Source organism: Eurosta solidaginis, chromosome 4, assembly GCF_040869045.1.
Source record: "Eurosta solidaginis isolate ZX-2024a chromosome 4, ASM4086904v1, whole genome shotgun sequence".
Taxonomy (NCBI): domain Eukaryota; kingdom Metazoa; phylum Arthropoda; class Insecta; order Diptera; family Tephritidae; genus Eurosta; species Eurosta solidaginis.
Window position 1 is genome coordinate 128,450,917 of NC_090322.1, and position 24,956 is coordinate 128,475,872.

The 24,956-nt window shown below is 38.3% G+C and overlaps 1 protein-coding gene across 17 annotated transcripts in view; it reads right to left on the reverse strand.

Moving 5' to 3' along the window:
* The window catches only part of MAPk-Ak2 (MAP kinase-activated protein kinase 2), a 383,073-nt gene extending 360,746 nt beyond the window's left edge, over positions 1–22,327 (reverse strand). For 4 of the 17 annotated variants that reach the window (XR_010952902.1, XM_067782910.1, XM_067782917.1 and 1 more), the window contains exon 1: positions 21,693–22,093. Coding sequence is in view for 11 of the 17 variants with exons in the window: in XM_067782910.1 (XP_067639011.1) it covers positions 21,693–21,708 (16 nt within the window). In the remaining 6 variants the exon portion in view is untranslated. Of the gene's footprint in view, positions 1–3,722; positions 3,883–5,381; positions 5,527–21,622; positions 21,642–21,692; positions 22,094–22,122 lie in introns of those variants that run through there. The other 13 variants (XM_067782920.1, XM_067782921.1, XM_067782924.1 and 10 more) reach the window with 9 other exon arrangements.
* Between the last annotated feature and the right edge of the window lie 2,629 nt (positions 22,328–24,956).

Genomic DNA, 24,956 nt, shown 5'->3' on the forward strand with positions numbered 1-24,956 from the left:
ATACAGATGCGAGTGGATATGCTATAGGAGGCGTTTTGTCACAACTGGTTGATGAACAGGAGAAGGTAGTTGCATATTACAGCCGTTCGATTGGAAAACCAGAGAGGAACTACTGCGTTACGCGGAGAGAGCTGTTGGCATTGGTAGACTGCATTAAACATTTTCACAAATACCTCTACGGCCAGCGATTCCGTGTCAGGACAGATCACGCAGCGTTAAAATGGGTTCTGCAGTTCCGTAATCCGGAAAGACAATTGGCACGGTGGATAGAGCGACTACAAAGCTATGACTTTTCCATTGAGCATCGGAAAGGAAGTACCCATGGAAATGCCGATGCAATGTCACGAAGACCATGTAGTTTGGAATGCAAGCACTGTTCAAGGGCCGAGGCTAAAGAAGACATTATAGATGTCCGGCTAATGACTATATCGTATACGGATGAATGGGACAAGGAACAACTAAGAAAGTGTCAGCTAGAAGATACAGATCTTTCACATGTTATGCAAGGGCTCGAACGAAACGAAAGACCAAGCAGAGAGGAGATGTCAGCAGAGAGTCCCATTGCGAAATCATATTGGGCACAGTGGAATAGTTTAGAATTGATATCCGGTTGCTTGCATCGAGTATGGGAGAGTGAGGATGGTCAAAGGAAAAAGAAACTGATAGTTGTACCCAGAAAGAGGATTCCTGACGTGCTCAACGAGCTGCATAATGGTCCAAGCGGAGGTAACCTTGGAATCACGAAGACGCTCGAGAAGATTAAACAGAGGTTCTATTGGGTTGGTTGCCGTCAGTCGGTCACTGAGTGGATTGCGAACTGCGAAGTTTGCAGCAGAGCAAAAGGGCCCAAAACCCGAAATCATGGCCAGATGAAGCAATATAACTCAGGTGCGCAATTTGAAGGGATCGCTATGGATGTCGCCGGTCCCTTTCCTACTAGCAACGGCGGAAACAAATATGTACTGGTAGTTATGGATTATTTCAGAAAATGGCCAGAGGTATACTCAATCCCAAATAAAAAAGCGGAAACAGTTGCAGAAGTGTTTATAAACAATTGGGTTGCAAGGTATGGTGTACCAATGGAGTTACATTCTGCCCAAGGCAGGAATTTCGAATCAGCTGTGTTCCAGGAAATGTGTAAATCATTGGGCATTCGAAAAACACGGACAACTGCATTGCATCCTCAGTCCGATGGTATGGTGGAACGATTCAATAGAACATTGGAGGAGCACTTAAGGAAAGTAGTGGACAAGTTCCATAAAGAGTGGGATACCAGCATACCATTATTCTTGATGGCTTACCGATGAGCAGTGCATGAGACAACGGGCCAAACCCCTGCAAAAGTAATTTTTGGCAATGACCTTAGACTGCCAGCTGATTTGAAGTTTGGGATAGATGCCGATGCGGAGAGAAATGTCAAGAAATCCACTGGTGATTTGAAAGAAGAACTGAGAGAAATACATAATCTGATAAGGCAACGAACAAAGATTATGAGTGACAAGATGAAAGCCAGATACGATAAAGCAATCAATTCGGAAGGTTTTCAGGAAGGAGATTTGGTGCTGTTATACAACCCACAACGGAGAAAAGGTTTGTCCCCGAAATTTTAAGGTAATTGGGAAGGCCCATACAAAGTCGTAAAACGAATCAACGATGTAGTGTACCGCATACAAACCATCGGTAAACCACGAACCAAAATGAAAGTGGTCCATTTGGAAAGGCTGGCAGCGTTTATATCGGGACGATCAGACTTAGGTGGAGGGCAGTGTTACGAATGTTAGCAACACTAAGGAGTACTGCCATGTCTATGCCGATAATAAGCAGTGACGTGAATGCACATCAATAATTTAATCATTTTGTCTGCACCTATGTACGTACACGCAGCGGAGAAGAGATGCACAAACACATGCAGATATCTTATCTGAGATGCTCCTAAAGGTATGCAATTATAATTGTGGAAGTGTCGCTCACACATACAAGCGCATGGGGTATGAGAGAAGCTATAAAAATTATACATCTGTAGTTGTAGTTGAGAAATTTATAACTAACTAGTAAGTTCTGGAATTAGAAAAGCCTAGAAATATGCAACGAGGAAATCAGACAGTATAAAAAGGCGACAACAGTTGAGGCGAGAATCAGTTTCATTTGAGCTATCAATCAGTTTGGTTATTAAGCAAGCTATTCGTTGCAAAGTATAAGTGTTATTGTGAAGTTCTTTAATAAAGGCCATTTTCCATTATTCACTATTGGAGTTATTTATTCAATAGTTTAGCGATACGAGCGTTGGCAGGAGACTGCAAATAAGGGGAATTGCATTAAATCCGTTACAATATGATTGAAACCGCTTGCTTGATCTTATTGGTATCGATAGGAACATTTTTTGTTTGTTTAAATCTTCTGGTTTGACTGATATGCATCAACCAAAGCTGAAAAATGTTACAGCTTGCAAAACTTTTAAATTGCCTTCGCCACGCCCATTGTCAAAATCTTACTAATTTTCTATTCTGCGTCATAACGTCAACCCATCTACCAAGTTTCATCGCTTTAACCGCCTTTGGCAATGAATTATCGCATTTTTTCAGTTTTTCGAAATTTTCGATATCGAAAAAGTGGGCGTGGTCATAGTCCGATATCGTTAATTTTAAATAGCGATCTGAGATGGGTGCCCAGGAACCTACATACAAAATTTCATCAAGATACCTCAAAATTTACTCAAGTTATAGTGTTAACGGACAGACGGACGGACGGACGGACGGACGGACGGACGGACGGACGGACATGGCTCAATCAATTTTTTTTTTCGTCCTGATTATTTTGATATATGGAAGTCTATATCTATCTCGATTCCTTTATATACCAACCGTTATCCAATCAAACTTAATATACTCTGTGAGCTCTGCTCAACTGAGTATAAAAAGTGTTGCCTCTTGCTATACATATTTGTTTACATTATGTACTTTCACAGAATAAATTACAATATACCTATGTAGAAACTTATCATGCATAATATGCATATACACGTCGTCCCGTTTATTCGGTAACCTCGTATCTACAAGTGAAACATTTTCGGTAAAGCGAACACGGTTGCCACACCATGTTTTCATTTGGGACCAAATTCATCGAAAAAAAGGACCAAATTTTTGATTTATTTTATTAGTAAAAGATACAAAATTTTAGGATGTTTCCATATAAAATTTTACTAAACATAGTGAAGACTTTCCTTTAATTCAAGCTGAACAAACAAATATATGTGAATGCAACCAAAAATGGTACTATATTTTGACATAGGATAAGTCTATGTCTTTTACCAACCAAACACTGTGAAGCTAGTTTTGGTCAGAATGCTCTTGGTTCTAACATTATGTTGTTGATTGCAATGAAATAAAATGTATAGTGCAGTTAGGTTTTAGTAAGAAACGGTTCAAAATTTGCGTTCTGGTGTTGCCGAACTATGTATCTATGTGGAAAACTCAGTAAATCATAAATGAAACTAGGCAATTTTGTTAGTGCTATTTTTATAGATGCTTACTTTTTCCCTTAACGTTTAAACTTCATATCAGTGCCTAGTTTCAGTAAGTGTGAGTTTTGATCCCAGGCCTCAGGGGTTCTGCTAGCACCTATGGGAATAATTTTATACAAAACATTTCTTCCGAAATCAAATCTCTTCCTCCTGTCTTCGAGTTAAAATATTTCTTGTGCCAAGATACTTAGTTTTCAATTACCTTGCGTGGCTTAACACCACAATAGTCCTGGAATTCCTTGAACTCATTGAGCTGGGTGAGAAAGATTTAAATATCAACGTGCCAAACGAGAAGTAATGCATATAATTTCTTTGTATAAGTTTTGAAAGTGTTAGGTCCACGGCAGAGAGCTCGCTATAAGCTATGGTTGGCGAGAAACAGTTTTTATTTTCATATATATTTTACATAGTGTTGTATAACCGATCGAAATATCTAGCCGTTATTAATATTATTATAAAACTACAGTTTTTTTTGATTAGTCGGTTATTTCATCAACAATTAACGACAATGTGTTTGCCAACACTTTTCTTTTTAATGCCTGGCATAATTTATATTCTAGGTGAAATATTATTATTCTGGTACATTTTATTGACTGAGCAATTTTTTATGGAGAGAGTTCCATTGAAGTAAATTCAAAATTATATGGGGGCTAATGAAAGTGTGGCGAATTTTTGGGCAATATTGAGAATTTTTACCTCAGTTAAAAAAAGAAAAGTACCAATCGTGGCTACTGCCTAAAAAGGACCAAAATTGAAGAAAAGGGACCAGCGGACCAAATGGGGTTGGAAGGGACCATTTTTGGTCCAAATGTACCAAAGTGGCAACCGTGAAAGCGAAGAAAACTACCTTTCAAATTTCGCCACAGACACTGGTGAGTTTTTCGGTGATGACAGCGTTACCACTTTGGCCAGAATCGCGTATAAAAGAACTGGTAACGATATTCGGTTACATAATGTTCTGGGTACTATTTTACCGGTAACGCTCAAAATCGGGGCGTAAATCACAAAATAATGAACGATGTAGAAAGAAGATGAGAGGACCCTTGGAGTATTCAAGACTGATGTTATTCAGAGGAATTCTGGTCCTTCTCATGAAACCCACCTCGTACATCGAAGGAAGGTAAAGTATGCACTGCAAATTAAAGTTCAAAAGGATAGGAGAAATTTCCACAGAGTCGCAAACCCCGCTCGCCCCTGTGACGTTCTCATAAAGAGATATAGAAAATTTAGATTGTACCTATAAGAAAGGCGTTGCTTTCCCCACTTATCATGTTTTGCTATATATTTCAAGTTAGGAAAACTAGTAACCTTGTTTTTCTTGGAAACTTAGCCACGGCCACCTTTTTCAAACTTTATGTTGCCTATGTTTTGATAAATGTCGACATGAAGCCACTCTGGGAATTTCATACAGACCGGCTGAGAATTTTGGATTCCGCAGCGTGGCACTGTCAACTTTTCCAAAACTGTAAATTGTTTAACATTGAGATAGGGAACAACTTCCCGCGATGCATGTAGATTTAATGTTTAAAGAAAAAGGAGGAGGGGATTCAATGCCAATTTATTGGAGAGTCTCATTAATTAGCGTTTAACCGCTTAAACGATTTTAGCTATTTCGTAACAAGTTACGCCATCTATCCTTGTTTCACAATAGATGACGCCGATTGGGAGCACCAAGTCCGGTCTCCCTCCACCTACTTCTCCCAACACTGCTGATAAACTGCGTTGTATATTGAAATACTTTCTTGGGCGGATCGTCTTTGCCCATTATCATAACATGACCTAGCCAGAGAAGCTTTTGAGCTTTTATTCACTATACTTCACTGTACTACCTTCATATCTGCCGTTAGAATAGCTATCTCACCTTCTCCACCCTCCATGATTCAAAGAAATACATCAGGACAGATATGATGAGCGTTCCACAAGTACGTGATTTTTCTTCGTTGAGAGAGGACTTTTCTTTCCAATTGCCTACGCAGTCCAAAGTAGCACTTGTTGCCAAGAATTATTCTCCGAAAAAGAAGTTCAAAGTTCATCCAAAGCAATGCACCAAATTTCCTAAAATACACTTGCATACATACATAGGTCTCTGAATCTCCTTTAGACCATTTTTGTTATTTGCGCCACAGACGTTTTGTTATTAAAAAACTTTCCGAAATGAATTATTTTGTTTAGAATACAATGAAATTATTATTCGCAGCTCATTTCGCGTTTACCCGACTGGTATTTATTTGACGTGTGCCAAGCTATGTACTACGTGCTAGAGATATACGCCGCCGATAAACGCCGGCGCCGATTTTGGTCGTTTTTCGCACGTCGCCGCCGAATGTCAAAAATATCGGCGCAGCGGCGGCGGCGACGGCGTCCGGCGCGTTACTATATTTTCTACTCGTTTAAGACTGTTTAGGCCATTTATTGTTCATGTCGAAAATTGGTCGCATATGGTCGAAAGTGGCATCAACGGATGCGCATCACTGCCAGTTATAAGAAATTAATTGCGACATTTAACTTTCTGTAACTGTTCAAAAGTTATCTAAAACAAGTAAGGAAGGCTAAGTTCGGGTGTAACCGAACATTGCATACTCAGCTGAGAGCTTTGGGGACAAAATAAGGGAAAATCACCATTTAGCAAAATGAACCTAGGGTAACCCTGGAATGTTTTTGTATGACATGGGTTTCAAATGGAAGTTATTAAAGAGTATTTTAAAAGGGAGTGGGCCATAGTTCTATAGCTGGACGCCATTTCGGGATATCGCCATAAAGGTGGGCCAGAGGTCACTCTAGAATGTGTTTGTACGATATGGGTATCAAATGAAAGGTGTTAATGATTATTTAAAACGTAGTGGGCCTTAGTTCTATAGGTGGACGCCTTTTCGAGATATCGCCATAAGGGTGGAGCAGGGGTGACTCTAGAATGTGTTTGTACGATATGGGTATCAAATTAAAGGTATTAATGAGGGTTTTAAAAGGGAGTGACCTTTAGTTGTATATGTGAAGGCATCATCTGTCGGGTACCGCTAATTTATTTATATATATAATACCACGAACAGTATTCCGACCAAGATTCCAAGGGCTTTTGATTTCGCCCTGCAGAACTTTTTCATTTTCTTCTACTTAAAATGGTAGATGTCACACCCATTTTACAAAGTTTTTTCTAAAGTTATATTTTGCGTCAATAAACCAATCCAATTACCATGTTTCATCTATTTTTTCATATTTGGTATAGAATTATGGAATTTATTTCATTTTTCGTAATTTTCGATATCGGAAAAGTGGGCGTGGTCATAGTCGGATTACGGCCATTTTTATACCAAGATAAAGTGAGTTCAGATATAAGTACGTGAACTAAATTTAGTAAAGATATATCGATTTTTGCTCAAGTTATAGTGTTAACGGCCGAGCGGAAGGTCGACTGTGTATAAAAACTGGGCGTGGCTTCAAGCGCTTTCGCCCATTTTTACAGAAAACAGTTATCGTCATAGAATCTATGTCCCTACCAAATTTCACACGGATTGGTAAATTTTTGTTCGACTTATGGCATTAAAAGTATTCTAGACGAATTAAATGAAAAAGGGCGCAGCAACGCCCATTTTGAAATTTTCTTTTATTTTTGTATTTTGTTGCACCATATCATTACTGGAGTTGAATGCTGTAAAGATATTAAATTTTTTGTTAAAATTTGACTTAAAAAATTTTTTTTTTTAAAGTGGGCGTGCTCTTTATCCAATTTTGCTAAGTTTTATTTAGCACACATATAGTATTAGGAGTAACGTGCCTGCCATATTTCATCATGATATCTTCAACGACTGCCAAATTACAGTTTGCAAAACTTTTAAATTACCTTCTTTTAAAAGTGGGCGGTGCCACGCCCATTGTCCAAAATTTTACTAATTTTATTTTTTGCGTCATAAGGTCAACGCACTTACCAAGTTTCATCGCTTTATACGTCTTTGGTAATGAATTATCGCACTTTTTCGGTTTTTCGAAATTTTATATATCGAAAAAGTGGGCGTGGTTGTAGTCCGATTTCGTTCATTTTAAATAGCTGAGATGAGCGCCCAGGAACCTACATACCAAATTTCATCAAGATACCTCAAAATTTACTCAAGATATCGTGTTTACGGACGGACGGACGGACATGGCTAAATGAATTTCTTTTTTCGCCCAGATCATTTTGATATATAGAAGTCTATATCTATCTCGATTAGTTTATGCCGTTACGGATTACCGTTATGCGAACAAAGTTAATATACTCTGTGAGCTCTGCTCAGCTAAGTATAAAAAACAGGCGCTTTCGATGTCAGCTTAACACGGATTTGCATTACCCAATTCACCAAGTCAGCAGAAAAAAGCAGGAGCAGAAAGGCGTGAGTGCGAGGAGCTTGAGCTGCTAGCCACCAGGAATAACGCCCGAAAATTTTACCAAAAAATACGGCGACAGACGGAAGGTTTTAAGACCGGGGCAAACCCCTGTAGGAACGAAAACGGCAACCTTGTAACTGATGTCCAGAAAGTGCTTAGATTATGGAGGGAACACTTCTCTGCTCTCCTAAATGGAGGCAGCGATTCACCGCGCATGACGAACCCGATCCCGCAATCGATAACCAAGCAATAACCAGATTGAAAAACAAAAGGTCGTGGGCGCTGATGGATTGCCTGCGGAACTATTCAAGTACGGCGGCGAGGAGTTGGTAAGGCGCATGCAACAGCTCCTTAGCAAAATATGGGCGGACGAGTGCATGCCTGACGATTGGAATCTAAGTGTTCTTTGCCCAGTCCACAAGAAGGGGGATACTGCAAAATGCACCAACTATCGTGGAATCAGCCTTCTTAATATCGCATATAAGGTCCTGTCATCAGTGCGGCTTCAGACCTGATAAATCTACCATCGACCAGATTTTCATAGTGCGCCAAATCTTGGAAAAACCCGTGAAAAGAGAATCGACACACATCACCTCTTCGTCGACTTTAAAGCCGCCTTCGACAGCACGAAAAGGAGCTGCCTATATGCCGCTATGTCTGAATTTGGTTTCCCCGCAAAACTTATACGGCTGTACAAAATGACGTTGAGCAACACCATCAGGTCAGTCAGAATTGGGAAGGACCTCTCCGAGCCGTTCGAAACTAAACGAGGTTTCAGACAGGGTGACCCCCTATCGTGCTATTTCTTTAATTTGATGCTGGAGAAAATTATACTAGCTGCAGAACTTAACCGCACTGGAACAATATTCTATAAAAGCGTGCAATTACTGGCATATACTGATGACATTGATATCATCGGCCTAAACACCCGCGCTTTTAGTTCTGCTTACTCCAAACTGAAAAAAGAAGCGGTAAAAATGGGTTTAATGGTGAATGAGGACAAAACGAAGTACCTTCTGTCATCGAGCAAAAAGTCAGCGCATACGCGCCTTGGCTACCACGCTACTGCTGGCAGCCATAACTTCGAAATAGTAAAAGACTTCGTTTATTTCATTTTATTTATCAGCACTGAAATCCAGCGAAGCTTGCCAATAAATGCTACTTTGGACTAGGTAGGCAATTGAAAAGTAAAGTCCTCTCTCGGCGAACGAAAATCATACTCTACAAGTCACTTATTGTATATATGCTATATGGGGCAGAAGCATGGACCATGACAACAGCAGATGAAGCGGCTTTGGGAGTGTTCGAGAGAAAAGTTCTTCGAAAGATTTATGGACCTCTACGCGTTGGCGATGGCGAGTACCGAAGAAGATTTAAAGATGAGCTGTACGATCTATACGCAGACATCAACATAGTCCAGCGAATTAAAATGCAGCGGCTGCGCTGGCTAGGCCATGTTATGCGAATGAAAGATGATGCTCCGGCCAAGAAAGTGTTTCTATCGGAACCCGCCTATGGAAGCAGAGGTAGAGGGCGGCCCCCACTCCGTTGGAAGGACCAGGTGGAAAACGATTTAAACTCCCTTGGTGTGACCAATTGGCGCCGGTTGGCGGAGCGAAGGAGCGACTGGCGCGCCTTGTTGGACGGCCATAACCGTTTAGACGGTTAAGCGCCAATTAAGTAAGTAAGTAATTCACCAAGTCATTAAAACAAAACACTAAAAAAAAAGTTATTTAATAAATATATATGCTCACCTTGCATATTTTTTTCAAAAAATTAATAATGAACAATAAATTTAAATGAAATGACCCAAGGCGAACATGTTTTTAAATTGTCCTCAAGTTGTTAAAAAAAGCATATTACCCAAAAAAGGTGCCGATTTTTAAAAAAATTGTATATTGCGATTGGCTGAAAGAATAAGCGACATCAGTGGTGCAAAATCCTGTAGTAAGTTATAGGGGCATAAACACTCCTTTGAAATGATTCTTACCTCAATACTTAAGTTGAGGATATATGATGACAGGGGTTTGAAAAATCACTTAGTCTTACATTCAAACATCTGTTGTTTATGTTTATGTTAATTTTGATTTTCACACTTCGTCCTTCAACACACAAGTTCCTCGGTTTGACATTTCCTAAAGTTGGCGGCCCTATCCAAAACTAGTCCCTTGGAGTGAATCACATTGATTATAGCCTATCAACCAAGTTTAAATATCACCTATACGTTACGGCTCCTTTTACAAATGTGAATACGTAGGCACATATGTATATTTACCAGGTGATGCTTTGTCCTGACCGTGTGTGCTACTACCCTAATGTAGTGGACAGTCGAACCAGTCTGAAAACTGAAGCTACGCGGTCATCCATAACGGGCTTATATCATAAGGCCGGAAAACAGCAGCTAACATCTTTCAAGTTAAAATCGGTCGACTTTAAAAAAAAATATCGTTTTGATTTAACGAAGACTATTGAAATCAATGTTGTGAATACAAACGTCTGCAAACTTTGGTCTAAATTTTAAAAATTTTATGCAGGGTCCTTGTAAAATTTTAATTATGTAGATGCGCCGAGGATTATAAGATTTTCACCCATTACGCAATGGCATCCACTAAGACTGCTTATCATTTCGAGGGCGGCATCCTTGGCCGAATAGTCACTCCCTAACATTTCAAGGTGCTTCTCTGGTGTAGCTCGGCAGCATAGCGCGACAAAAACATCCATTAGAAAGTCTTCGGAACTACACCTAGACCTTCTAGGAAAGTGACGTCGACGAAGGTATGAGTTCGAAGTCGCAGTCCTATAGCTTCTGTGCTGGCATATGGTGTGAGGGTCAGGAGGCGTGGTAGCGACTGGTGGTCGAGATAGCTACTGTTCGATCATCGGGAATTGTAGCTCTTTATCATGGGGGATTGTAGCTCGAAAAAACTGGATGCGCCTGTGCCACGAGAGTCATTAGATTTAATAGACTATTAATAGCAACCGTAAGTCGCATTTGTGCGTGACCGCCAAGGAGCCACAAATGATTTAAAGAAATTGTGTTCGCGACGATTATTAATAGTTAACCCCAGTTGAAACTACGCTTTGCACGAGATATAAGGACAAAAGTGTGACCATTTTATGTATCTCTATTTCTTTTCAGCACAGCGCAGCAGTACCAATTCCAAAGACCGGGGTTAGGTTCGAAGCCTCTGTGGAGTAAGTGAACGAGGGACACTCCCTCCGCAAGGAGATACTCCTGAAAATGTTTGAACGATCTGCGAGATTTTGAGGCAAAACCCCGGATCTTTCCGATATGGCCAAAACGTTGATTTCCTTACATACATACAAACAAAAACTTTCCTAAATATTATTTTTTTAAATAGAAAAATCAAGCTTTTTAAAGTAAGAACACGGCGCCGGTATATAATAGTGCCTACACCGCCGCCGATAAAGTAATCGGCGTAAACCTCTACTACGTATTTGCCAGCCCACCCAGCTTTTTAAAGACGGCCCGCTTCATTTTAGAATAAACAAGTAAGAACGGGACTGTCTTCGGCTGTGCCGAAGACTTCATACCTTTCATGAATGGGGCTGAACAATAATCTTATCCCGCTCGTAATCTCCGAATAATCGGATGTATAAGATAAGAAATATATAGTGAACAGATCTACATACCTTAACGATTTTTAAGATAAATATAAAATAAACAAGTAAGGAAGGTCAAGTTCGGGTGTAACCGAACATTACATACTCAGTTGAGAGCTATGGTGACAACATAAGGGAAAATAACCATGTAGGAAAATGAACCGAGGAAAACCCTGGAATGTGTTTGTATGACATGTGTATCAAATGAAAGGCATTAAAGAGTATTTTATGAGGGAGTGGGCCATAGTTCTATAGGTGGACGCCATTTAGGGATATAGCCATAAAGGTGGATCAGGGTTGACTCTAGAATGCGTTTATACGATATGGGTATCAAATGAAAGGTGTTAATGATTATTTTAAAAGGGAGTAATCCTTATCTCCATAGGTGGACGCCGTTTCGAGATATCGCCATAAAGGTGGACCAGGGGTGACCCTAGAATTTGTTTGTACAATATGGGTATCAAAAGAAAGGTGTTAATGAGTATTTTAAAAGGGAGTAATCCTTAGTTCCATAGGTGGACGCCGTTTCGAGATATCGCTACAAAGGTGGACCAGGGGTGACCCTAGAACTTGTTTGTACAATATGGGTATCAAAAGAAAAGTGTTAAAGAGTATTTTAAAAGGGAGTGATGCTTAGTTCCACAGGTGGACGCCGTTTCCAGATATCGCCATATGGGTGGACCAGGTGTGACCCTAGAATGCGCTTGTACAATATGGGTATCAAACGAAAGATGTTAATGAGTATTTTAAAAGGGAGTAATCCTTAGTTCCATAGGTGGACGCCGTTTCGAGATATCGCCATAAAGGTGGACCAGGGGTGACCCTAGAATTTGTTTGTACAATATGGGTATCAAAAGAAAGGTGTTAATGAGTATTTTAAAAGGGAGTGATGCTTAGTTCCACAGGTGGACGCCGTTTCGATATATCGCCATAAAGGTGGACCAGGTGTGACCCTAGAATTTGTTTGTACGATATGGGTATCAAACGAAAGGTATTAATGAGGGTTTTAAAAGGGAGTGGTGGTTGTTGTATAGGTGGTCGCCTTTTCGAGATATCGCCATAAAGGTGGACCAGGGGTGACCTTAGAATTAGTTTTTTGAACAATATGGGTATCAAAAGAAAGGTGTTAATGAGTATTTTAAAAGGGAATAATCCTTAGTTCCATAGGTGGACGCCGTTTCGAGATATCGCCATAAAGGTGGACCAGGGGTGACCCTAGAATTTGTTTGTACAATATGGGCATCAAACGAAAGGTGTTAATGAGTATTTTAAGAGGGAGTGGACCTTAGTTCTATAGGTGGACGCCGTTTCGAAATATCGCCATAAAGGTGGACCAGGGGTGACTCTATAATGTGTTTGTACGGTATGGGTATCAAATTAAAGGTATTAATGAGAGTTTTAAAAGAGAGTTGTGGTAGTTGTATATGTGAAGGCGTTTTCCAGATATCGACCAAAATGTGGACCAGGGTGACCCAGAACATCATCTGTTGGATACCGCTAATTTATTTATATATATAATACCTGCCAAGATTTTAAGGGTTTTTTATTTCGCCCTGCAGAAGTTTTTCATTTTCTTCTACTTAATATGGTAGGTGTCAAAACCATTTTATAAAGTTTTTTCTAAAGTTATATTTCGCATCAATAAACCAATCCAATTACCTCACCATGTTTCATCCCTTTGTTCGTATTTGGTATAAAATTATGGCATTTTTTTCATTTTTCGTAATTTTCGATATCGAAAAAGTGGGCGTGGTCATTGTCGGATTTCGTTCATTTTTCATACCAAGATAAAGTGAGTTCAAGTAAGTACGTGAACTAAGTTCATTAAAGATATGTCGATTTTTGCTCAAGTTATCATGTTAACGGCCATGCGGAAGGAAAGACGAACGACTGTGTATAAAAACTGGGCGTGGCATCAACCGATTTCGGCCGCTTTCACAGAAAGCAATTAACATCATAAAATCTATGCCCCTACCACATTTCAAAAGGATTGGTTAATTTTTGTTCGACTTATGGCGTTAAAAGTATCCTAGACAAATTAAATGAAAAAGGGCGGAGCCACGCCCATTTTGAAATTTTCTTTTATTTTTGTATTATGTTGCACCATATCATTACTGGAGTTGAATGTTGACATAATTTACTTATATACTGTAAAGATATTAAATTTTTTGTTAAAATTTTACTTTAAAAAAATTTTTTTTTTAAAAGTGGGCGTGGTCCTTCTCCGATTTTGCAAATTTTTATTAGGCGTACATATAGTAATAGGAGTAACGTCCCTGCCAAATTTCATCATGATATCTTCAACGACTGACAAATAACAGCTTGCAAAATTTTAAATTACCTTCTTTTAAAAGTGGGCGGTGCCACGGCCATTGTCCAAAATTTTACTAATTTTCTATTCTGCGTCATAAATTCAACTCATCTGCCAAGTTTCGTCGCTTTATCTGTCTTTGGTAATGAATTATCGCACTTTTTCGGTTTTTCGAAATTTTCGATATCGAAAAAGTGGGCGCGGTTATAGTCCGATATTGTTCATTTTAAATAGCGATCTGAGATGAGTGCTCAGGAACCTACATACCAAAATCAAGATATCTCAAAATTTACTCAAGTTATCGTGTTAACGGACGGACGGACGGACATGGCTCAATCAAATTTTTTTTCGATCCTGATTATTTTGATATATGGAAGTCTATATCTATCTCGATTCCTTTATATATGTACAACCAACCGTTATCCAATCAAACTTAATATACTCTGTGAGCTCTGCTCAACTGAGTATAAAAATAGGTAGGTACTTTGTGTGAGGATCCAAAGTTTCAGGTTTTTTGTGGTCTGCGTGTAAAAACTATGACTACGAATCACGTATTTCAACAATATATGACGTAAGCGTAACTATTTGATGAAATTTGATGAATTTTGAAGCTTCTAGCCGTAAAAAGAGGGCAAAAATTAGAGTTTATATGGGGTATATAATATATATACCACCGATCTCTATGATTTTTTCAGACAACAATATATGCTATATACGTAAGCATATGGTGAAATTTGAAGCTTCTAGCTGTTAAAACGGGGCAGAAATTGCGCACAGTTTCTTATCTGAACAATCGGTTGTATGAGATATATACTATATATACCACCCATCTCAATGATTTTTTCAGACAACAATTTATGCTATACACGTAAGCATTTGGTGAAATTTGAACATATCTAAACGATTTTTAAGATAAATATAAAATAAAAAATAGGTAGGTAATCTGTGTGAGGATGCAAAGCTTCACGTTTTTTGTGGTCTGCATGTAAAAACTATGAGTACGAATCACGTCTTTCAAAAATATATGACGTAAACGTAACTATTTGATGAAATTTGATGAATTTTGAAGCTTCTAGCCGTAATAAAGGGGCAAAAATGACAGTTTATACGAAGTATATACCACCGATCTCTATGATTTTTTCAGACAACAATATATGCTATATACGTAAGCATTTTGTGAAATTTGAAGCTTGCAGCTGTTAAAACGGGGCAGAAATTGCGCAAAGTTTCTTATCTGAACAATCGGTTGTATGAGATATATACTATATATACAACCGATCTCTATGATTTTTTCAGACAACAATATATGCTATATATGCACGTAAGCAATCGGTGAAATTTGAAGCTTATAGCTGTTAAAATGGGGTAGAAATTGCGAAAAGTTTCTTATCTGAACAATCGGCTGTATGAGATATATACTATATATACAACCGATCTCTATGATTTTTTCAGACAACAATATATGCTATATACGTAAGCAATCGGTGAAATTTGAAGCTTATAGCTGTTAAAATGGGGTAGAAATTGCGTAAAGTTTCTTATCTGAACAATCGGTTGTATGAGATATATACTATATATACAACCGATCTCTATGATTTTTTCAGACAACAATATATGCTATATACGTAAGCAATCGGTGAAATTTGAAGCTTATAGCTGTTAAAATGGGGTAGAAATTGCGAAAAGTTTCTTATCTGAACAATCGGTTGTATGAGATATATACTATATATACAACCGATCTCTATGATTTTTGCAGACAACAATATATGCTATATATGCACGTAAGCAATCGGAGAAATTTGAAGCTTATAGCTGTTAAAATGGGGTAGAAATTGCGAAAAGTTTCTTATCTGAACAATCGGTTGTATGAGATATATACTATATATACAATCGATCTCTATGATTTTTTCAGAAAACAATATATGCTATATACGTAAGTATTCGGTGAAATTTGAAGCTTCTAGCTGTTAAAATGGGGCTAAAATTTGCGAAAATATATATATATATACTATATATATATACTATATATACCACCATATATATACTATATATACCACCGATCTTTATGATTTTTTCAGACAACAATATATCCTATATACGTAAGCATTCTTTGAAATTTGAAGCCTCTAGCTCTTAAAATAGGGCAGTAATTACGAAAAGTTCCTTATCTGAACAATCGGTTGTGGGGGATATATACTATATATACGACCGATCTCATCAATTTTTTCAGGCAACAATACGTGCAATATACGAAAGTATATGGTGAAGTTTGAAGCTTCAATCTGTTAAATTGGGTAAGATATTACAAAAATCCTCTTTTTCTGAAAAATCGGTTGTATGGAGGATATATGCTATAGTGGTCCGATCCGGTCGGTTCCGACAAATGTCTAATCGGACACCCAAATACACCCGCTCACCAAATTTTATCAAGATATCTCAAAAATTGAGGGACTAGTTTGCATACAAACAGACAGACGGACAGACGAAAAGACGGACAGACGGACATGGCTAAATCAACTCAGCTCTTCAACCTGATTATTTCGGTATACTTAATGGTGGGTCTATCTATTTTCCTTTAAGGACTTACAATTTTCGGTTTCGTGACGAATTAATATACTATACCATTTCATTTTCATGAAAGGTATAAAAAGTACATAAATATACGTATGTATATACTGCTATGTGTTAAAGTTTATTATATACATTTTTTCTTTTATATATGTATGTATGTGAACTCTAGCTATTCATTGTTTGATTGCACCAAAGCGTTACTGTAGGACGCTACTCAATAGCACAGTGGTTCAAAATAAAAATACACGTAAAAATAACTGACTAACGAGTTAACCAGCTAATTGCGCATACGACTAAAGTTAAGAAGCTTCCAAAAAATGCCTTCTTCCAGGACTAAGGATAGCTTTGGTTATACGGTATTGGAGGCGTAGAGCGGCTGTCGGTTCGAAACTTTCCAATTTCGAAATATATTTAAAAAGAAGTGCTGTCCCAGAATTATACCAATGAATTTTATGTTTCGAAATTTGTTTTAAAAATACCCTATAACAGCTTAAATTTCTTTAGCGTGACTGATAAAAAAAATACAATTTGTGTTGTGCTCCTTTTAATTTTCCCTACGGGACGGGATCTACATGTTTTAAGCCGGAGTCATTGGTGCCGTATGTCGTATCGCTGTATCCGTATCCCTAACTTAATCAGCTGTTTATCGTTACGACGGTAAACCAAAACCCAATTGGTTGGCTACGATACGGTTACGACCTTAGCGGCACCAATAATCGATTGCATTGATTCTCATAAGGTTGGTCGAATCAGCTGTTATAAGGTTACCGATACGGTTACCGATAAAGCACCAATGTCTCCAGCTTTATGCCGACTCTGAACGGCATCTACAAGGTAGATGAGTTGAAAAGCTTTTCATGGCAGACATACACTCGGAGTGTTTGCCAAATCTTGCCGAGACCGCGCTTAGCTGTAGCTTTTCCCAGGACTTGAACACAGCTCCATCGATGGCCTGGCGGCCGTTTTGTTTTGGAAAAATCATGTAAAATGGCATCTTAGAGGTAGATAGAAAGTTAATTGCTCTAGAAAATTATTTGGCGCAAACTATCATTAGGCGTGGTCTCGAAGAAAATATTTGTTACAAAGAACATGGAAGAGCCCAGAAAAGAAAAAAAATATCCGCCTTGAAGTATGCTTTATTTAATTTGAATTTCTGTAGAACCGAATATTGCTTGCGTGTTCACCGGGCGCGACCCGGCGAAGATATATAACGACTCAGTGTGGGTTTGTTGGTAGTTGCCAGAAAACAAGGGGATCTCCCGGTTTGTGACAATTCAGCAAACAACCCCCGTTCAGCGTTTCATTATGCTCCTTTATATTGGGCCATTTTGCCTCACTATGTAGATTTTGTTGAAGGTAAGGTTGCTGTCGAACATTACAATTAAGATCTTTAGGTGACTGACGTCCAAATTTGTGTCATCTGTTTCTTCCACGTCGTAAACAAAGTGGGTATGAAGTTGGTCGGTGATGGTGTCAGATCGCGCGAGGTAAACAAACCAGAAAAATTGCGTAGAGAAAGAGGATAAGAGTTACTTGTAGCCATTTGCTAAATGTTTTCTTCGAGGTAGACGCTGGTTTTTTCTTTTTTTGGGCGAGATGTGCATAAAATGTGTCCTATAAATTTTCGTGGGGTATTTGTGTTTATTTTTCCAACTGTATTTAGTTAATTAATTTATTCTCTTTGCAAAAATCACAATTGCCAACGTGCCTACACCGCATGGATAAATGCGCCGCAATTCAAAAATGACCCTTATAAAAAACATTAGGCATTTTTTTTTTTTGTCCAGTGAGTTACTCGCCAATCGTAGCAAACTGATGGCTCTTATTATATTTATCCTTTTTGGCGGAGATAACTATTTATTTTGAAAACTAATTCGTCTATTGAAGGGCCTGTAACCCCTTCTGGTGGGTAGGGGAGATTTGATATGTAGGAATTAAACATAAGTAAGGATGGGACACCACCCTGAGGCACCTACTGTTCAACTCTTCTAGGTTTTGAGGTTTCGTTCCTAAATTCAACCGACGCTTGCCAACCACTCAGATAATTTGAGGTCCATCTTTTAAGACAACAGGGAAGGGGGAACCTGCTATGTCTTGGAGTAGTGTGCCGTGGTTGACAGAATCAAAAGGTCATGTCAGATCAAGTGCCACACACACCGCTCTGTTATGTGGCAGGCGCAGACTACGGGACGCCCTTGGGCCTGAACAGCAAGGTGCCACAAAAGATTTGTAAACGTTACAATGACGACGGGTTTTGGGGTCTAGCCCAGAACATCCTGTCCGGTGTAACCTACCCTTACACGTGACACACTGACAAGAGTGTGACCGTCCTAAAAAGATTGTTTTCCGCTAAAAAAAGCAAAACGATTTCTCTTGACGGGATCAGGTACAGGCACCGGAATGGGTTCGGTACCTTCCCGGAGTAGGAGAATATGGCGCAGTCCCGCTGCAAGGGTTTGCGGGGTGGATGACGATTTGTGGGAGGGATGAAACAAATTAAATGGGGTTACACTGAAATAACAGCCATTGACCGGGAAAACCCCGAGTCGCTCCGGTACATAGAACCGGCTGACTTGGGAAGCGTATTTAGTGGATTCTCTTTAACTTAAGTGCATTTTGAATTAGTAACTTATTCAATTTCTCCTTACTTTGCTGAATCTAATTTTTGTGTTTGCAGGGAGGTGGCACCGCTTCATAGAGAACCATAGCGGAACTATACAAGGTGGCAGCATGGTGACATACCTACAAACATAAATAAAAATCCCATGTACTTTGTTGTTGTAAATTCGATGGACAAATCTCAAAATCGTACTGCCCCGGAAGTTGATGTATCAAATCAAATAAAAAAAAGTTTATAATCAGCTGTTCCATGCTGCCACCTTGTATCGTTCCGCCATGTAGAGAACAGAGAAATAAAGGAAATGTTAAATAGTGGTGGGTAATGACACTATTTTTTGAGTGTTAACACAGTAGCACAGGCACACTTTGCAGTGTTAACACATTGTGTTGACACAATTGTGTTATAACTGATTATCGAAAGTCGATATGAGTGTTGGAACATTATCAGAGCACAGTACTGTGTTACTTACCTCTAACGCCACGTTTGACGCCATTTAGAAAAGTAAATCATGGCAACATTTATCTTCTTTCATACTCCCATGTTTAGGGAATTATATAACTACTTTTTCTGTTTAAATAGAACATTTTCAACTTAGAGTATACATTTTGTGCCCACATCTTTCAAACGTAATACACAGGCAAGATTATGAGTACAATCAACACACAAGCAAAACACAAGCACAATGGACTATGTACATGGGGATTCAGGGGGTTGTGTAGCGCAACATATAGCTTCTCCAACCCAATTGTCAACCTCACCTTCGAGCGGCGAATCCCGTTTCACTAACAGACGAGGCTCTGGCGACCCCAAGCTCCTCATGGAACTTGGGGGTGGGGAGGGAGGGATGGCCTGAAGGTTCAATGTGGCCATATAAATCGTTCCCGAGATGGTCGGGCCAGCACCTTAATGGTGCTGTGTTACCGGAGCGTATCGGATCTGTATCCGACAAAGGACCATCACATCGATAACACTCCCCAAAACCTTCGGGGAGTAACCTAATCGCTAAAACAACAACATACATATGTATGAATGTGCACTTACGATCTGAGTGTCATTCTCTGTGCTATAGAAACAGCAAGCTTTGTGCCATTGAGTGTGCCACTGTGTTATAAATTAATCGATGTGTGCGTGTGCGTGCCGCACATTACTGAGTGTTAACACAATAACACAGCACAGTGCTGTGTTACTCAGCCTTAATGTCAAAGTTACTTGGCTATCACTATTACACAAGAAACATTTGAGAAAAAACTTTTCTTGGGCTTTTTTTATGATAAAGAGACCGCGTTTAATCCCGAAATTTCGGAGCTAACTGCCAAAGAAATTTATAGACTTATGTAAATACCTGCAAAAGCACTAAAATAAGACTACGGATGACATAATTAATTTATTAACTTTGTTCTTTTGTTAGTACTGTGCCGATCCAGAAATAGGTAGAACCTACAGGCTGCCAGATCACTGCAGTGTCTTTCAGGTGAAATTGTAGCCGTGAAGAAAGCAGCACAAATTCTGGAGGAAGTGTGTTTAAGGTGCAGTCGCGTCAATATATATATTGATAGTTAGGCGGCGATCAAGGCAATAACCTCAATTATTACTGCATCAAGAAGTGTCCTGGAATGCAAGAAATCATTAGGAAGACTTCGGAGGTAACAAAAAGGCCAACGAGTTGGTAAAAGAGAGTGCAGCACTTAATGAATCGACGGTAGAGGTGCCAATCTGTTTGGCAGAAATCAAAAGGGGACAGGAGTGGCGTGGAAAGTAGCGTGGGGCTGCAATATGTCTAAGACCATGTACAAGTCCTCTCAGGTTAGACTAACGGAGTTGCTCATACCTCATACGAGACAAGGCTTGGGGCTTACGATGGGCATACTAAAGCTTCCTTCTGGCGTACAATGCCTATAAGTTAGGCTTTTTAGTAACAACAGATGTGTAAAGTGCGAGCTGCAGAAAAAAACTGTTGGACACATTGCTTGTTCGTGTCCTGCGCTCGCGAGGTGAAGGCTCCAGCAACTAGGGGCGTCAAAGTTGCCACATCTCGAGGCAGCAATTAAGCTAGGTCCCTCACACTTTAATATTTGCCATGAGGGCGGAGCATATCTATAACGTAATTCCAGGAGCCTAATTGGGATTTTTCCGTTTGCTATCACTCACCATGTACACATTCAGTCTATGTGAGGTCCTTATATATCTGTACCCGTGGCTCATATGATTATTATTAAGACAAATTCAAAATTCCCCACTGTGCATCACAGATATTCGTTAATTATCTAACCAAATGCGTCGCCGCAACAAAAGTACACACTCGCAGTTACGCTTGATTTTCAGTACTCTTTCATACTATTCATTCATACATAATACTACAAAATTACATACATACTAGTTATGTATGTTCACAGATAGTGTACTTTTATTTTATTACACAGATATTACAGAAAACTTTATTAAAAATAAAAATGTGGTAACCGCTTTTGCATAAAACTAATTTTAAACCACAATGATAGCAAATGAAGCAGCAACTGGCGATGAAATTTCATCAAAATAATTTTGTTTTTTTTTTTTTTTGTTCATATTCAGCTCACTGTGTTTACATAGTTTTAACTATAATTTAAGATTGATATACTTTTTTGCACATTTAGCTTGAATTTTAGTTAACATCATCTCTATGTCGAAACGATTTCATAGAAACCTACATAAATGACCACTCATTCACACAAACGCATGCATCTTAGATGAATACATGTTTCTGCTTGATTTGTTTGTTGAAGAATGAATACAACCGTGAATTTCCTTGGTGGGTACAACTTTCAGTTTTACATATTTTTTATTTTTTGGCATCGAAGTAGCCAACAAGCACTCTACCATGAACCGATAGACCCAAAAACGAGGGCAAGAAGCAAGCAAGCGGACAGGCCACCAATCAAGAAGCCAACCGTTTTCGAATACGTTCAATGAATCATTCACATCTGATTGTAGGTCTGACTGAAACGCACCGACCATCACCACTTTCCTCACCCTTCTCGTATGTAAGCCTCTTTTAAAGTTTTAAGATTTCACAATTAGGTATTTGATCTTGAAACTCACTTTACAATTTGTTTAGTTTCGATTTAGTATTTAACATACCTTCTTTTAATCAATAAACCACTTTACAGTTTCACTAAATTTTTATTTTTCACTTTCTTGTTTGAACGTGTCTATGTATAAAAATCTTATAAATGAAACAACAATGACCGTAATGGAATTTGCTCCAAACTTGTATAAAAAAATGTATTTTTTCACAGTAAGTATCTGCGAGATACAAAGTCACTCGCACGTATAGTCGTCACACACCAACAATAAAACTGTCTTATTGGAATCAGCATTCAACTACAGCTGTCAAATGGACAATGCTGCCAACCTTTGTTGTTGATGTTGACTTTTAATGGCGGCGGAATTGACAACTGTTCATACCGGATATAAGCAAAGAGTTAAAAGAAAACCAAAATGCAAAACTTTAATGAAAGAAAGATATATTTGGGAGCTAAGTCGGGTTTCTTTGAACTTTTTAGCGAAACTACATAATACACTGTGCACAATTCCACTATGACCAGTCTCGGATGAAATTATTGCACAAAGAAGTGAAAATATGGCGAGAGTTATAAACGAATTTTGCGCCTTGAAATATGCAAAATATTTTTGATCCTCCTGGCATTGACTTTTGGTTTCCTACGAACGGGTATTACCGATCTACATTTAATCTATATACCAGCGATGTAATTGCACAGAAAATAAGAGCGCGAGCATTTGCGCATTGATTTTTGAAAATATTTTCACACTTCCAGGTGGCAAATTTACTTTTTCATTCTGTAAGTTCCTCCACGTTCTTTGCACAATAATTTTTTCGGTGACAACCCCTCGTAAACATTTGAGAAAAAACTTTTCTTGAGCGTGTTTTTTCTGATGATGAGAATGCGCTTAGTCCCGAAATTTTGGAGCTAACTGCCAATGAAAATTTATAGATATACATATGTAAATATGTACCTCCAAAGGCACTATAATAAGACTACTAATTAACTTTTTTTTGTTAGTACTGTGTCGATCCAGAAATTAATAGATCCTCCAGATCCCTGCAGTGTCTTTCAGTTCATGAAGTTGCTCATACCTCATAAGAGACAAGGATTAAGGCTCACGATGGGCATACTACCTGAACACTGCCTTCTGGCGTCCTATGCTTATAAGTGAGGCCTTTTTAGTAACAGCAGATGTAGGAAAATTTTTTTCTGAGACAACCCCTCGTAAAATTTCCTACCTTCAAAATCACTATGCGAAAAGGAAAAAAACGTCAATTTAAGTGTTCTGTGAAGGAAGTGAACGACTAGTCGATTTCTTGACTTTCAACAATCAATTGCCTTAATATTTCGGTTGAATTAAAAGAATGGCACAGAAATTCGACTTCTTAAAAGGTTTGGTTTCCTTCAAAAGGGGTTTCGCTATATTACGACCGCTAAAGAGCGGACGGTATACTCGTTGTTTTCAGCGGCACTTCTTTGTTGTAAACTTTGAACACCTAAGGCAGACGATCTGCAAAATTTGATTTTGCAATAAATGTCTTCGCATTCTACTACGATGGGAGTCAGAGGCGTAGGCAGAAAATTGCCTTGGGGGGGTTCAAAAAAAGTTTTTTTTTTTCAGGTAAATAAATAAAAAAAATGTTAGCTTTAACATTAAAGTACGTGTATTTAGAATATGATATGAAAAAGGTTACATTAAAAACTCAAGCGCATGCATCGGCTTTTCTTTGCCATTTCATCTAAAAGTTCATCAACGGCAACAATTTGATCACGGTGGATGTTTAGTGATGCACAGCCATTCAATCGATTTTCACTCATCGTGTTTCTCAAAAAGTTTTTAATCAGCCTAAGAGTTGAAAAAGATCTCTCGTTCGTTGCCGTTGTTACTGGAAGCGTACACAAGATTTTCAACAACATGTGAACATTAGGAAAAGCCACAGAATCGCATTCCTGTAATATTAATCATAGATAAATTGATAAAAAAAAAGCCGAAGTACCTCCTTCAGGAATAAGTAGAATTCATGCTTTTTGAGCCTATGCATGAGATCTAACGTATACGTATATAAAATTGGAAAGAAAGAAACTGATCGAATAGAAAAAAATTTTATTTTAAAAGGTCATATCTACACGGAAAAATCACTAATGTGTTTTTTACATTTTAAAATGTGAAAAACACATTATTTTTTCATATATCAAATAATTTGAATTTTACATTTTTGAAATGTGTTTTTGACATGAAAAATAATGTTGATATTACATTATAATAATGTGTTTTCCACATGGAAAATAATGTCAAATTTGCATTACATTTCAAAATAGGAAATGTGTACTTCGAAAAAATGCTGTAAATTTAGTATTATTTAAATGTGAAGAATAAAATCAAAGCACGAGAATTAGTATCGCTTAGTTCGGCAAACAAACAGAACCGTAAGCAATGTTTATATGTAGCTTGTCGCCGTGACGTAAGGGCAGAAGAATCATGCAAATATTCAGACGCATGGAGTTTTCATATTTGCCTTTTCATTCCGATGAATGTAATTGCGGTTGAGGCAAACGAGCAAACGCCTGAATTGATTATATTCACGCATGCAATAAGTTGGTTGATTTTAAATCAATTTCGATTATGTTCGTTTAAGCAAGTTGGATCATTGAACACGATCATGTTGCCGAATGTAATCAAACGTTGTTGTGTTTGATTTTTGCTGTTCTCTGATATGTGGTAGAGGCAAATTTACAAGGAAACTTCTTTATGAAATTATAGTAAAAGTTAACATGTACATTTGTATATTTAATAAATTACAGAATTATTATGAAACAGAATATGATTAAAATATAAGTGTTCACCAACAAAGTAAATACGTAGCAGAATTATAAAGAAATTTATTAACACAAACATAAAAACTTTAA